The 15,888-nt window shown below is 33.7% G+C and overlaps 1 protein-coding gene across 4 annotated transcripts; it reads right to left on the minus strand.

The window, feature by feature from the left end:
- Positions 1-248: 248 nt before the first annotated feature.
- LOC147066024 (chromobox protein homolog 3-like) lies at positions 249-7,039 on the minus strand. Of its 4 annotated transcripts, none has more exons than XR_015071614.1 (5): positions 6,864-7,039; positions 6,483-6,617; positions 5,611-5,815; positions 2,713-2,982; positions 249-1,180 (listed from the first exon to the last, which is right to left on the minus strand). XR_015071614.1 is itself a non-coding variant. In XM_085955583.1 (4 exons), exons 1-4 carry the CDS (start codon positions 6,972-6,974, stop codon positions 2,819-2,821), a joined length of 615 nt encoding a protein of 204 aa, XP_085811709.1. In that variant the 5' UTR covers positions 6,975-7,039; the 3' UTR covers positions 249-2,818. The 4 variants fall into 4 exon arrangements, 1 of the variants encoding a protein (XP_085811709.1); XR_015071613.1 differs by having other exon boundaries at positions 2,171-2,982; XR_015071612.1 differs by having other exon boundaries at positions 1,518-2,982.
- Positions 7,040-15,888: the final 8,849 nt, after the last annotated feature.

Here is a 15,888-nt window from a genome sequence, read left to right on the forward strand (position 1 = left end):
TCGCGTCGCTTTTTCTCGTAAGTTGTCGGCATGCTTCATTCGGTTGCATGAATAAGCCGTTTCTTTGCCTATTTAATACATCTATGCTACTATACTTATATTCTGGCATGGACATTTTCTTTCTTTTGACATGACAGCCAAAGGCACCAAAAGTTTATGTTAACAAATTAAAATGAAACTGATTTTACAAATGAAATATTTGTGTTCAGTGGGATAGGGTGGGGATAAGGAAGAAAATATGCAACTCATTTATGAAGTAAAATTACGTTTAATAACTAAAAAAAATGGTACAAGAAATCTCACAGAATCATGCTATACATAAATTACTATATCGCTATCGCTGCCTCAGTACAAGGGTACACTATTTGACAAAATGTCAGTTTTGACTTAATGAATTACAAAATATGGGAGAATCAGATGAAGTTTCTGGACAAAACTGCACTATTTTTGTAAAAATTTATTTTACCATAATATTTCAGATACATTTGTATGATGAATATCAAAGGAGTATAATTTGTTTTAGTGCAATACTACACTTTATTACATAAATTGATTTATTTTAAATATGGGAGGGAATGGTTCTTTATAATTTTAGATAAAATGTTCATTTTTTTAGGATATTTACATAATAATCAACATCATCAGCCGGGGTCAATCCACTGCTGGATGAAGGCCTCCCCAAGCTTTCTCCAACTCTCTCGGTCCTGTGTCGTTGTTCGCTGCCACGTATTTCTGCCGAACTCAGTCAATCCAGCGGCTTTTAGGGCGACCCTGTGGCCGTTTCGTACCCCTTGGGTACCACTGGATGACGGCATTTGTCCAGCGGCCGTCCTTTCGGCGAGCAATGTGCCCCGCCCATCTCCATTTCAGCTGACATAATAATAAGTATATCTAATTACTTCAAAAATTTTGACAGCTATTTTCTCGAAACAGGTTAATGTCAAATAGTGTACCCTTGAATTGAGGCAGCGATATTATCATCCAGGAATAAAAATTACAAAAAAAAATATCTGCAACAAACGCACAGGCAGTTGGAATTCCCAACATTCTTCAAAAAAAAATATTTAAAGTTTTCAGTTCAACTATATATTTTATTTTCTGGGCTTAGATTTTATGTTACTAATACGTAGTCACAATATTATATAATACTTAAGAGGGAGAGGCATACCAGCAGAGGCACCTAGCGGAAAAATACGAAGCTTACAATTTTAGAAATTTTTTTGATAATTCACAATTTCAACTGTATTAATTAATAATATGTATCTGAAAACATTAAAAAGAAAAATATTTTTTTCAAAGATACGATAAAACTTCTTCTAAATAAATATAATGTAATAAGATGTGGTCCTGTGACAAATTCACAATTTTTTACAACTAAGTTTATCTTTTGACTTCTTTCAAATTTGTTTTCAGATAGATGTATTAATAATTAATAGTTGAAATTGTAAATTATCAAAAAAATGTCTCAATTGCAAGCTTCGTATTTTTCCGCTAGGTGCCTTGCCTCATGCCTCTACCGCTTAATGACAATAAAATATTATTTCATCCAATCATAAAACTACCATAATTGAGGTGTCCCATCATCAAACACAGCTGAGTCAGTTTCACTTTTCAAGAGGCAAGTTAGTTTGTAAGTGAACATTGTCAAAATCACAATAAATTAATAAGATAAAAATACAATGACAGTCACGATATACTATGATATTGAAAATATCCATAAGGGGGAGGGTTGTCAAATCGAGCTTTAATATTGGGACCATACCTAAAATAAAATTTGATATAAATAAGAAGGATTTAAAATTATACACATTTGTATTTTTATAAAAATCGATGTTTTTTAAAATAAACATAAAAATATTAAAACGATGAATTAGTCTACTGTATAAAATCTACACGAAAAATTGAAAATTTCATAAACTAAATTTTAATAATAAATATGACCATAAAATAGAATGTAATGATAACGTAACAGGGGAATTAAATATGTAACAAATTCACATTTTTTTTACAATTGTAAATTTATCCTCGACTTGAAAAAAAAATTCTTTTTAATGTTTCAACTCATTTAGTGCCGACAACGTGACTAATAATAGTAATGTATTAGTTTTAAACAAAAAAAAGTCTCAAATTGCAAGCTTCGTATTTTTCCGCTAGGTGCCTCTGTAGGTACAACCCTCCCTCTTAAACATCATCAATAATGAATGTTTGTTTCAGTTAACATTAATGTACGGTGTCAAAATTTTGTATAATTGTTCAAAATCACAATAAATTTTATGAATTTTCACAAAAATTTAGGAATTAACAGTGTCCTTTTATTAACCCATACGCTGCGTCCAACACAACTAAATATTAATTAAAAGGTCCGCAGCAAATGGGTAAATGTAGTTTTTCCATATTCTCTTCAACATTTTTAAAAGTTTATCCCATATTTCTCTACTCAAGAATTATAACTTGTTTACCCAGGTGACGCACTTCCCATCATGTTTCCTGGGTAAAAATATGATATGGCTGTTTTTGATGATGAGACACCTCAATGAATTTTTCTTATGTCTAATGAGATTTGTCAAAATTGAACAAAACATTAACATTAAAAACTGACTAAATTACGAAAATAATAAAAATAAATGGATAATGTTATGATTCAGCTGCGCAGAACCATGGCCCTGCTTAGAAAGAACAGAGTAGCAATCGGAGAACCAGGAATGAGGCTACTTTCTAGTTTCACGAAGTTTAATCATAACGTCAATGAAAGTGACACAGAAATAGATAGAAAGATGTTTTATTGAATATTAGCGGTATTAGAGTGTCAGGGGAGGATCTATTCCTGTTCGGCAGGAGAATGCCAGGTGAGTCTCTCTTCGTAGAAAGCGATGACAGCTTGCGGGCACTGCGTATTAGCAAGCTTCGCAGGCACCAAGTCAGCCTCATCGCAGTCTGCCCACTTGATGAGGAACATTAGTTTTCCGCTAGCATCGGATGCACCTGAAAAAAGTCAATTTTACACATCAAATGTGAACACTCTGCATTGCAATTCTTAAAATTTTTCAATAGAATTCTTAAAAACCTAGTTTTCATTTTTTTCCATGAAAAACTGCTCAGCACATCAGTCAAAAAATATTTGGGAAATTATAGTACGCACACGTAAAATAGTTTGCGAACCCTGAACTAAACCTAAGTACAAAATATTGTATTTTGTCAAGAAATAAGATGCAAAAAGCCAGAAAAATTATTTTTAAGCAAATCTGGTCTACCTTCTTGAGAAATATAATTGAATGCTGTATTTCGAAAACGTTGCAAGTCACCATTAATTGTGTTGTAGTCAAAATAGTGGAGGAAAAAAACATAAAAATAAATAGTGAAAAGTTTTTATGTAAAATATATTATTTTATAAGTATCAACTGTTTGTCGTCTTCAAAAATACTACAAAAAAAATTATATACCTACCTTACCATGTCGACCGTGTTTAGGAAAAAGGGCATAACCCACACAGAACAAATTTTACAGGAGAGGCAAAAATGTATGATTTTGGTTTAACTCTTTTACTCCCAGCTGATTTAGCCTAGCATATGCGAAAACTCCCAAGCGTTTTTTGACAACAAATCGTCGATTTAGTTTTTTTTAAATAACTAATTCTACACATGTTTTAAAAATTTGAAACTTTTTTTGTGTGTTCTCAATGGTGTATAAAGCAATAATAAGTAATAATATTGATAGTTTACATCAATAAAACAAAAGAAAAAAATAATGTATCAATATTTATTTAGAAATGACGGATAAAACTATGTTTGAACAACAAAACAAGTGTGACAACATTTTTTTATTTATAATTGATATATCAAATTTTATAATATAATCTATCCTTATGTAGTAACAGAAAAAAAAATTAACATTATTATTTCTCTATGAAATAGAATTTTTATAAAGTAATCAAAAAAAATCATATAGTGTCAAGTTATTCAAGAATATTATTCAATTCACGAAATCGCAAGAGAATTCGATACAGTATCCACGACTAACTGATATGGAATGAAGTAATTTCAAAAAATAAGTCTCAAAGCACTAAATCATTTATATTCATGTATTTTTAACACCATCTTACCAAAAATACAGTGGCATCCATTGTTAGTTCAAAAATTACAAAATTCATTTTGTAATGTGATATATGAATCATAAAACAACTAAAAGAAATATCAGAATTTAAAATGTGTCATAAAAATAATGTTTTATTATTTTTATGACCCTCTTTGGTCTCAAGTTCGACAGCAGAGCAATTATGACTTGTGAGTTATTAGGGTATGGCATAATTATAAACAATGCCGACACTAAAATAAATGTTACTCACCACCCAACACACAGTGAATATAATGCTTCGTCTACATGAGACGAAATATGACGGGAAAAAATTTGGAATAAATCGTAAATTTGGTTCCAAGCTTTCGGCCGATGGATCGGCCCAGATGGAGTTTTTGCATAGGTATGGTGGGCCGAAATATCGGCCCCATGGGAGTAAAAGGGTTAATATTAATAAAAAAATAGGCATAGACATTGGGTGCATGATGATTGATGATTTGATGTAATATCTTTTCGATCTACTAATAATTAAAGAAGTTATTAGAGAAAATCATTAAAATTGAGAGTAAATGCTTTTTTCCTTAAATTAAAACATAATTAAATCTCAATTAAAACCTGAATTTAGATAATAAATTGGCATTTACGGCTTACTTCCTTTTTACATAACGTGTATTTAGTTGTATACATTGTTAATATCTAATAAAAGCACTTTTCGAAAAATCGAGGGGTACGCCCTTTTTCCTAAACACAGTCGACAATGTGTATTTATGTAATATGAAGATTTTTGCAACTGATGTTTACCCTTTTTTAAAACGTGACACATAACGTTATCAAAATAGAGCATTCAATTGTCATTAATTTGCGTAATATTATACTGTCATTCTACTATTACCACTTCACATTCAGTCATTTCTCGTCTTACAACTGAGCCATGTTTCTTCTTTCACTTGTGTAGGTACCTAGTAAGTTAACCTTCATACAAGATATTAAAATTATCACTAACTAAAAAAACTTGACCACTTTCATGTTCCTATGAAAGGAGGCAAAAGTTTAAAATCACAAATTATCTGCAGAGCCGAGAAAGGAGATTGATTTTTTGGACAAACTTAGAAGGGAAATTCTGCTTTAATGTGAAATTTACTACTTCAACTGCACTGATTTGACACGTCTTTTTTCTCCTTTATGCATCCTTTCGCACACAGAATTTATTTGCTTGAGAAATATTATTTTTTTCAGTTGCAGGGTGCGAAATGTCACATGTTTAAGAATACTAACAATTTACTTTCATTGCAAAAAAAAATGTTGATTAGAATATTTTTCTGCATATGAAGGGAGTGATTAAATTCACATTCCAAAAATATTACTTTAATCCTGCTCCTACAGTACAGTCAAAGGGAAATTGAACAAGCTGCTTCAGCTCAATATCATAATAATATGGAACCTCACAAGACAGTTGGTAGTTTCTGGAATGATAATATTCACCTGAGATGGGAACGTAATATGAACAATGTAATCTGTTGACGAGTTGAATATACCTACCAATTATTTTTTCTGCTTTTAGACCTCTTTCAAAGCCAGTCCGCTTGTCAGTGGATGGCTTATCCTTTTTCTTATCTTTCTTGTCCTTGCTTTTCTCATCATCCGACGACGATGATTCGCTGACTTTCCGTTTTTTTGTTCTCGACTCCTCGCTGTGTTTTTTTTTTTCATCGGGTTTAGCGTCTGTTTTAGACTTACTAGAAGCCTGTAAAAAATATATTCGCTACATGAAAACATGCCACCGAAATCAACCAATTGACAACTCCAAACCGGGGAAACTTGATTAAGTGAAATTGAGTATTAAGCAATCATCACCATTAAGCGCTCATCCAGCGTACGCACATTCGGCGGAGCGTTGAGCGACGCCCGCAATTCAAACGTATAACCGTGTGTGAAAATGTTCGTAGACAATGTCTTTTTTTGGTTATACGTTTGAGTTGCGTATGCCGCTGAAAAATCGGCCAAACGCGCCTACGCTGGTCCACGTCTCTCATCGCGGATGGGTGACATTAAAAGCAGGTTAAGATCAATACTCCACATCACTCTAGCCAGGGCCACTAGAAAATTATGACTGATGGAAAAGCAAAAAGAAATCTTACATAATATAATGGCCAAGGAATATAACCCGATTTCATTAACATCCCTCCTACATACAACATAATAGGTACCTACGTATTTATATTTCTTGGTTCAGGGTGCAAGTGCTCTAGATTCATAATAAGCATCATGTGAAAAAATCGAAATAAAATTTGAAAATAAAAAGCGCTTTAATTACGTTTCATGAAAACAAGTTAGAAAAAATATTAAGTCACCAAATAATAAATGGTGGATGGAACATAAAACATGTCGAAGAAAGTAGGTAAACAACTCACAGCATCTGGCTTCTCTTGTTTAGTTTTGTTGGCATCCTCATACTCCTTTATTAAACCTTCGCAATCCAAATTTTCTTTGGGCTCCCACGTGCTTTCTTCCTCCTTGTACCCTTTCCATTTCAACAGGTATTGAATCTGCGTAAAAGTGTAACAAAATCAAGAAACGGTAGGTAAGACAATGGCGTAATGGCGTCACAAAAAAAACATGTTGAATAGTGTTGAATCCTAATTCTCGTAATAAAAAATTGACCACAAGTAATGTCAGAGTTATCAATGATCAATTAATAAAGGGTATACTGATAATGTTCACATGCAAATAGAGTAAAAGAAGAGAAATAGTCGTTCATACACATGCTACAGAAGCCGACAAAAAAATCTTACTTTTCCTTTTATGGTTCTCTTGTTTAGAACCTTCTCCACCACATACTCCTCCTCCTTGGAGCTGCCACTATCGTCGCTATCACCATTAGCCTTTTTCTCCTTTTTACCCATTTCAAACGCTAACTTTAGAATCACTAAACGGACCAACGAACAAACACACTGCAACCGACAGAAGGAAGGACGCCAATATAAATACCATCGACAAACAACGCTTCTATATGCGCCGGTTGTTTCCGTTTTTAGTCCCGCCTATTTTCACATAGACAATAAAATAAGGGAACTACATACCTAAAATAATATTATTATACCTATAAAATTCAGAATCGTTTTTACAAGACTCCGGCGAACCAAAAGTCCGAGGACAATAAATCGGCCGATTTATCTACGGTCTGCTACTGATCAACGAATGAATAAAAAAGTGGAGCTGTCAAATAAAAGTCAAAAGTTGCGATTATCGTAATGTCTTCCGATAATCCCATAATGTTGTGTTATGTGTATGTAGATTTGCATAAAATAGCAGTGAAAACAACACAAGTTTTGCGTTTTCTTTTATGAATATCATAAATATAAATAAAAAAAAAATTGGTAAATCTCTCATTTTCTAATATTTAAATTAACAAAATAATCAATTAAAATGTGTAAACCAATTACAGATATTTTTCGGTGCGAATGATTGCGTATTACCTAGTTAAATCGAATTTGCATAGTGATCGACGGACGAAGCTGGCAACTCGGAGAGTAAAATAAATCAAACATGTTTGAAATCCAACGAGAGCTAAAATGAAGGATCAAGCCGTGTGTTAAAATGAGTTACAAATGAATAGGACTACAATTATTATTATAAATGTGTCTAAATTTAATGTAAAGTACGAAAATATGATTAAAATTATATTCAATACGGATTTTTTTATGCTACCATGTGATGACATGAAGTTTTGGCGAATTGATTCATTAAAGTGATTAAAGCCTGTCATTTAGAATCAAAGCTTCCAACCGAAAAATAAACTAAGTTTATTAAAATAACTCTTATTGATTATTTTGAAAGACAATTTTATTAACATCATTAAACGCATAACAAATGTATGAGTCTAGCTCAGGGTTCAAAAACCTTTTTACATACGCGTGCCAAAATTTCCCAAAAAATATTTTTGACTGTCTGACATGCCGAACATGGTAGCATTCGGACAATCGTTGGTTTGCTCGCGCATGATCCAAATTATTACCGTCCAGTATGTTTGAGCGCGCATGGCGTGATATATAGATCGGAGGCAATGCTCGCGCACTGAAGATATGCGTCCGCACCGAAAAATGGCGGACGCAATATAAGAAACATCAAAATGGATTTTGTAGAGCTTATATTATATAATATATAGAGGTTTTGTATAGATTATCAAACTGTTTTAAAATGTGGGTGCATATATTATTAATTTATGAAGAAAGAAATTGAAAAAATGGGACTGGTACGCGCATGCAAAGCCAATAGATACGCATCGATGAACTGTCAAGTCAAATGTGGATCTCATAACGGTTCGATGTATGCGTGCGCTCCATACGACCGCGTCACTTGTGCGTGCATGTATGAGTGCACTCTCGGCCGGCCATGACTTGTCATGCGCGGGCTCTCATTTACAAGCATTGCCAATGGGACCCCGGCCGGTTCGAATCGGTGTAAAATTTTGTGTCTGAACACAGATTTTCAATTCGGCCGTTCGCTCGATCGTCCATGCGCGGGGTTGCATTGCAATACGATGGTTACAACTCCTCGATTGTTGACCGTACGATAGTAAATCGTTCATGCGCGGTAGGCCTTACAGTCTTCGGAGTTTTTTTTCGCATGGAGCATCCCAGATCTGCGGACTTTTTAATCCGCAGATCAGGTTCGTTGGATTACAAACATGTTTGATATTTTACTCTCCGAGTTGCCAGACTTCGTCAGTCGATCACTATGCAAATTCGATTTGACATTAATACGCAATCATTCGGACCGAAAAAAATCTGTAATTGTGTTAAACATTTTCATTGATTAATTTGTTAATTTAAATGAGAGATTTACCAATTATTTTTTTATTTGAATTTATGAAAATCATAAATGAAAACGTAAAACTTGTGTTGTTTTCACTGCTATATAATTTTATGCAAGTCTACATATAAATAACACAAAATTATAGGATTATCGGAAGACATTACGATAATCGTAACTTTTCACTTTTGACAGCTCGACTTTTTTATTCGTTCGTTGATCAGTAGCAGAGCATTTACAAATCGGACAATTTATTGTCCTCGGACTTTTGGCTCGCCAATGGAGCGCTGGCCGTACACACTGAGGTCCATAATACTGAAAAGGTTGCGGTTCTATTAGAAGACACAATACTAATTATTCGTCGAATTGTGGACAAATTCACGCCCTGTAATTTATTCCATTCTGGAAAGGTGACTGTCAATTATTGTTGTTGGGAAGACAATGAATTAATTAAAATAAATCTATAACACAATATTATGTAGTACCTACTTGTCCAAATAATGTTATTATCATTATTATTTAGGGTAACACCGCATTCGCCGCACGGAATCATTTATATATTATTCCATTGCAATGACATAGATGTCACTGTGTCTAATTTAAAAATTTTAATTATTTTGAACACATTTCTCTCATTTTATAAGTTAATAGTTTCCAAATGATAACTAATGCATCAATCTATAAAAAAATATTGTATGTATTAATTTAATATCTAAAAATCACATTTAGGTCAATTATATTCTGGCCCTAAGGTCTGTCTAATCAACCAGGAATCTGTATTTTTTCTCACTGTCATACGATCCATATTAATTTAAGGTAATTGAAAAAATCAAACCGACAGTGTCACTTATTAATATTCATGATATTTCATTACTATTTTATGATTACGAAAAATACTGCTCTAGTAGTTTTTTGAGATTCATTCAAAATGTGATTTTTGGAGAATGTGAGTGAGAGTCTCTAGTTTTGTGGATAATAAATTATAGCAGACGCGCACACAAGGGGGTTTTTGACTCCAGACCGCCCCCCACCCCCCAGAAACGGAAAAAATAACAAACTATTTAGGTAAATCGCATATTGGTTGTTCTTCTTCTTCGTCAGGGCCTCATGACTGAGAATTGTGACCCGGATGATCTGAGTGTCAAACAGCCTTCTCGACGGGTTGGCTCTACTCCGATATTATTCTACGATACGCAAGACCTATGGCCACTAGAACCGTGGATCTCATGAATTGGTATAATTATCTGGGGCATCCAATGTTTGCTCTAATATTCCGATGCGACGTATCTAAAAGACTAGACAGCTCGGACGACACAAACGGGCACTAACAAATTATCGTACCTAATTAATAATCAGTGGATCTCTTTTAAGTGGGCAACGCAGTGCGTTGTTGTCAATCACAAAGGCCTACCATACAACTTCAACGGCCACGCTCCCTGTCTTGGCTGGAGTCCTCCTTCTCAATCCGCATGTATAGGTACGCGACGCAGTGACGTCCTCAGACAAAATGCCACCCCATTACACAGTATTTTTTTATTATCCTTTCATGACTTCTATTAAATTATTAACACAATAAATAGGTATACCACAAAATATAATTTAAATGTCATCTCTACTTCAATAGACAATATTGCAAGTACACGGTTTCAGATACGTTTAAAAATACACCTGACAACTTTCAAAACTCGCGAATGACTAGCAAAAATATTTGGATAAATTAATTAGGTACCTAAGTATCAACCTACCTATAATTCAAATATAATTCGCAAATCTGCACTTGTCATTGCTGGTCATCAAGGAGTGATGTCCAAAAGACAACGGAAGTAAGCTAGACATCGCGAACCCGACGAAAAAAATACAGTCCTGTTAAACCGTGTATGCTAATTAATAGGTAAGGTGAGTCGGGGTAAGTGTGACATATAATTCAATGAGATGAATTTCAACCTGGTTCATGATGAATAGGTGTATTTTAAACAGTTGAAAACTTTACCGTAGATCTACAAAAGCATTACAATTAATATGTAGGTACAGAAGGAACCCACTGTATAAAGTTTAAAGTTTTTTGATCACTAGTCAGTTTGTTACACTTACCCCACCCCAATATTGGGGTAAGTGTAACTAAATACTAAATTCATCTTTATTCCAAAAGTACTTCAAAACCATAACGTATTACATGCATAGAAAGGTAATATTTCATTTAATGGATATTGAGTCTTGAGTTAAAACTACAGTATAGAATTTCAACAAAAATGAACTAAAATATTTTTTTTGGGGTAAGTGTGTCATACTAATGTATGAAGCGCTAGTGATGTCCCGAAACAAAAACGACGTATTTTTTATTAATTAACTTAGGTAGTTGACGGAAATCCGATGACACTAACGAGTTTACTTTTTGAAGGATCGTGGGAAAAACTTGTTATGTCAAGTTGACAGTCAACATTATATATTCTTTGCGGAAAATCTTTTAAATTCAGGTTGATGATTTTACTGTTTAATAAGACAAGTTATATTACCAATTGATTACTTAAGGATCGCAAACTTTTTTGCGAACATATTCTACGGCTTGCGGTTTTTAGCATGGAACATGCTTTAGTCTTGACCACCCGGGAAGATTCGTTACGAAAACATCGCACAGACAGCGGTAATGAAAACAAAAAAATATAGTCACGAAAGTTGAGCGGCGCGGGCCGGAGTGGCTTCAGCAGTGTTGCTTTGTCTACTGAAATTTCAGTAGATCAACTGATATTTTTTGCCAATATACTGAATTTTTGTTTTTTTTTCGAAATTCAAGAAATCTACTGATATTTGTGTTTCTCCATAATTGTAAATTAACTGATGATTCTTTTAATAATAAACTTGAAATGATTTACGCATGACCTTTTTTGATGTTATACACTTCTAAATTGACATAAAAAGCATTGTAACTCTACCCAAGAGCGCCATGTTACCCATTAATATCACCATTGTTTACAATAAATTAATATTATAAGTTATTGTTATTCTTATTAGCTTTAAATCATATCTAATAAACCACATTTTTCAAAATCTACTGATATTTTATGAAATCTACTGAATTTTTTGTCTAAATCTACTGAAATTTTAAATTTTGACTTGGCAACACTGGGCTTCAGTCAGCCGCGAACGGCGCTTCGGGAATGTCGTGTGATCCACGCCCCGCAATTTATTTTATTTTCCTTCGAATTTGGACAACCAACATACAGAGAATCAGTGGGCAAAGCATGTTCCATGTTTAATAATTTTAGCCGTCAGGGTTTAAATAACCATCATATTTAAATCATAACTTATTTCTTTTAATGAAACCTATAAACCAATCAGTGACGTCCCTAAACAAAATGCCGCCCCTAAGCAGCGCCTAAATGCCGCCCCATTTTTATAATATAGTATTTTTTATCATCCTTTCATGACAATATTATCTAAGAAATGTATTGTATGGATACATTACTAACACAATATATACCACTAAATCTAATTTAAATGCCATCTCTAGGTACTTCAACAGATAATATTGCGTGTCCACGTTTTCATATAAGTACATTTAAATATACACCTGACAACTTTCAATAATATTTGGAAAAATTAATTAGGTCAGTATGTACCTACCTATAATTCGCAAATATGCAAGTGTCATTGCTGGTCATCGTGTACGTGACGTCCAAGGGCAACGGAAGTAAACTAGACATCGCGAACCCAACAAAAAAAATCAGATCTGTTAAACCTTTTATGTTAATTAATACATTTTGTTTCCAACAAGTGAGATCAATTTTTAATGGAAAGATATTTCCGTTATTACTAAGTTTAGGTAGGTATTACCTATTTCTATATATTATACTGAATGACTCTCCTCGATTTGCCGCCCTTCAAGTAACTGCCGCCCCCAAGCGACGCTCAGTCTGCCTACCCCCACGGGACGTCACTGAAACCAATTGTTTCCGGGTTTTTAAACGGTGTGTTAATATTATTTTCTTTAATATACTGTCCAATTAATTCGAGGACTACTTTTTTGTGAGACATGCTTTTCCAACGTATGCCAATTTTCTTCCAAAGATGTTTCAATCTCTTTGGGTAATATTGTACTTCTGCTAAAACTGTCTTCTCTTCTTTCGAAAACATGAGCAATAATAATTGTAGATCGTGGATCCCGTATTTTCTCGCCATTTCATATCCAGTGAATAGATTGTTTTTTTACACATTCAACTGTTTTTTGTAATTTTCCTTGGTCATGAGCTCCTTTATCTATCTTTTGTTTATATTTACATGCGCATTAATTATCATGTTATGTTAGATAAGCACTTATTTTAAAAACTTATGTATTAAATTGAAACACATGTACTCTTCCGAGTATCTACCTACTTAGGCTAACATAAAACTATAATAATACAATTATAAACATTTTATTTCAATTACGACCATTTTTTCGATCGATATAAATAATGCATCGTGTCCCATCACTAGTTAAAATAATGACTATGCGAATTCATTGAAAATACATGGGGGAAGAAGTGTGACACAAAACAAAGGCGCACTTACCCCACGCGTTTACTTTCGTGGGGAAAGTGTGTCTACTCGATTAAAGCTTTAAAATGCTTATCAATAAGTAAAACGATAATAACACGTGACGCAGGGTATCAAAACACATATAGGTACTCACCAAATTTTACAACCATAATGTGCAGATTTCCGTGTTTTAAAAAATTGTTTAGTAACAGCTACCATCTAACTCATCGACTTCAAAATATCGTCTGGAGAATAATCTATGTAGTCACTTCAAAAAACATGGTATCGACACCATTTATGATAATTTTTATAAATCAGTGACTTTGCCATCACCTTTCCATAGAAGGCATCATCCAATTTGTAGTAGATACTGAGATATCTTAGTAGCTACACTTACCCCGATTCACCTTGCATTTTTTTTCCAACCAGTGAGCTGAATTTTTGAATGGAAAGATATTTTCGGTATTACTAAGTTTATGATCCTATTCCTATATATATTTATGGATTCTCCTCGATTTGCCGCCCCTCGAGTAACTGCCGCCCCAAGAGACGCTCAAACTGCTTACCCCCACGGGACATCACTGACGCGGCGCATTCACGACACTCCTCAAAGGCGAGGAGACGGTTGTCGGTGACTTTCATCTTACGCCGCCTTATTGCCTTGATAGGAAAAACTATTCATGAGGAAGCGGATCATCCGTCTAATAACGCTGGATGCAGCGCTGGCAGAAAAAATGGGATACGTCCTCCACCAAAGTCAGGCACACATATACGTTTTTTTTCCAAATATCAAATGACAAATGGAGATAACCGCTCTGACTCCAGATCATTACACCAGTTAATTCCGCCGCCTTAAATATAAATATAAAATATTATAGGCGCCTGAATTATAGTAATTAAATTCTGTACGAGCCAAGATGAACGTTAAATGTTAATTAATTATTGTTTGTATGTCGAGAGAAAATCGCTAAAGTCTCTTTGTTAGGAATTATATAAATAAGTCAATAATTATAATTATACTAACCACATCTACATATCTTCCCATGTTATTTATTATTTGTTGGAATAAATCCTGGTTTAGCATTATTTTAGTTATAATAAACCGTTCAAATGAGACGATAGTAAACATCATAAGGTAATTGAGGTAATATTCCTATCAAACTGTTTATAAATCTTGTGGATTATGTGAAATTAGCACACCTCTTGAAAACTCATGAATCCAGAAATACCTTCAACTAGTTTAAGCGCATTATCAAAATAGACTCCAATATTATACACATAACATGGGCCGAGAAATGTATATTAAGGGAAATCAGTGACGTGGAATGGCCGAAAAGAAAAATCGTTATCTTCGTGCAGTTTGATTAATGAACAAAAAAAACCATACATTGCTGCAACAAGGCAGACTTGCATAACCAAAGAGAAGACGTCATTCGAATTACGATGTATGGCACTTTTGGGCTGTTTTGACTTAGGTATGCAAGATTACTGTACCTACGTCAAATTACGCACATTTTGATGCAATCGGTAGTTTGAAATTCTACCACCAGGAGGAATTATGAGATGTTGAAAATATAAATATTATGTCTTGTGGTAGAACAACGCTGGATACAGAGTACAGACCTACAAACTTATCTGAAGAATGGGATGGGGGAGCCACTATCGAAAACTACCCAATCAAGACTCGTAACTGGACAAAATCTCACATTCGAATAACATTTTCAAAATGGCGTCCTATGGTAGTTCGTAGTTCCATTTTTGGCCATTCTACAGATAAGTTTGTATGTCTGTACCTACCTAGCATATTATAGAATCCAAGATGGCCGACACGAATAATATTTCCCCCCATCATTAGATGAAATAAACAGTTTTTTTAGTTACTGAAAATCACCAAAATGAGCCACACAGCGTTGTCGGGTGACGTCTTCGATTCATGAAAATTTCAAAATTTGTGTGTTTCAGTAAAATGTATACTTAGGTAATTACAAAGTGTCTGACTGTAGTTTTGAAAAATATTTGAATATTATATCCGATCCACCATGTTGATTTGAAAAATGTCTATTCCTGCATTCGAATATATTATGCATCGCTAATATATAATATTTAAGTAAATAATAATGAAGATGTGTTTCATTTCTCTACTAAATATGCCATTTTTAACGAAATATATCCCCAACCGGCCACCATCTTGTGGAACAATTTGATAATTAAGTAATGACGGTATTTTTTTTCAAAATATTATATTTCAACCTTCCATAAATAACATTTCTTTTTGCATTTCAGTAAATAATGTAGCTAAAAAAATATCACTCTATGACTGTCGCAGTTTTATCGAACTTTATAGGTACCTATTGAATAGTGAGGGTATAACATTGCCATAATATTCAAAGGTCTCCAATTATACCCTTTGCTCTCTACTGAATATATCGTTATAATTAATAATTCATTATAATATTATGTTCATTAATTATTCCTAAATGTTGTGTTTTT

Source organism: Rhyacophila brunnea, unplaced genomic scaffold (genome assembly GCF_057557595.1).
Source record: "Rhyacophila brunnea isolate RB1 unplaced genomic scaffold, BYU_Rbru_1.0 scaffold_5, whole genome shotgun sequence".
Lineage (NCBI taxonomy): Eukaryota > Metazoa > Arthropoda > Insecta > Trichoptera > Rhyacophilidae > Rhyacophila > Rhyacophila brunnea.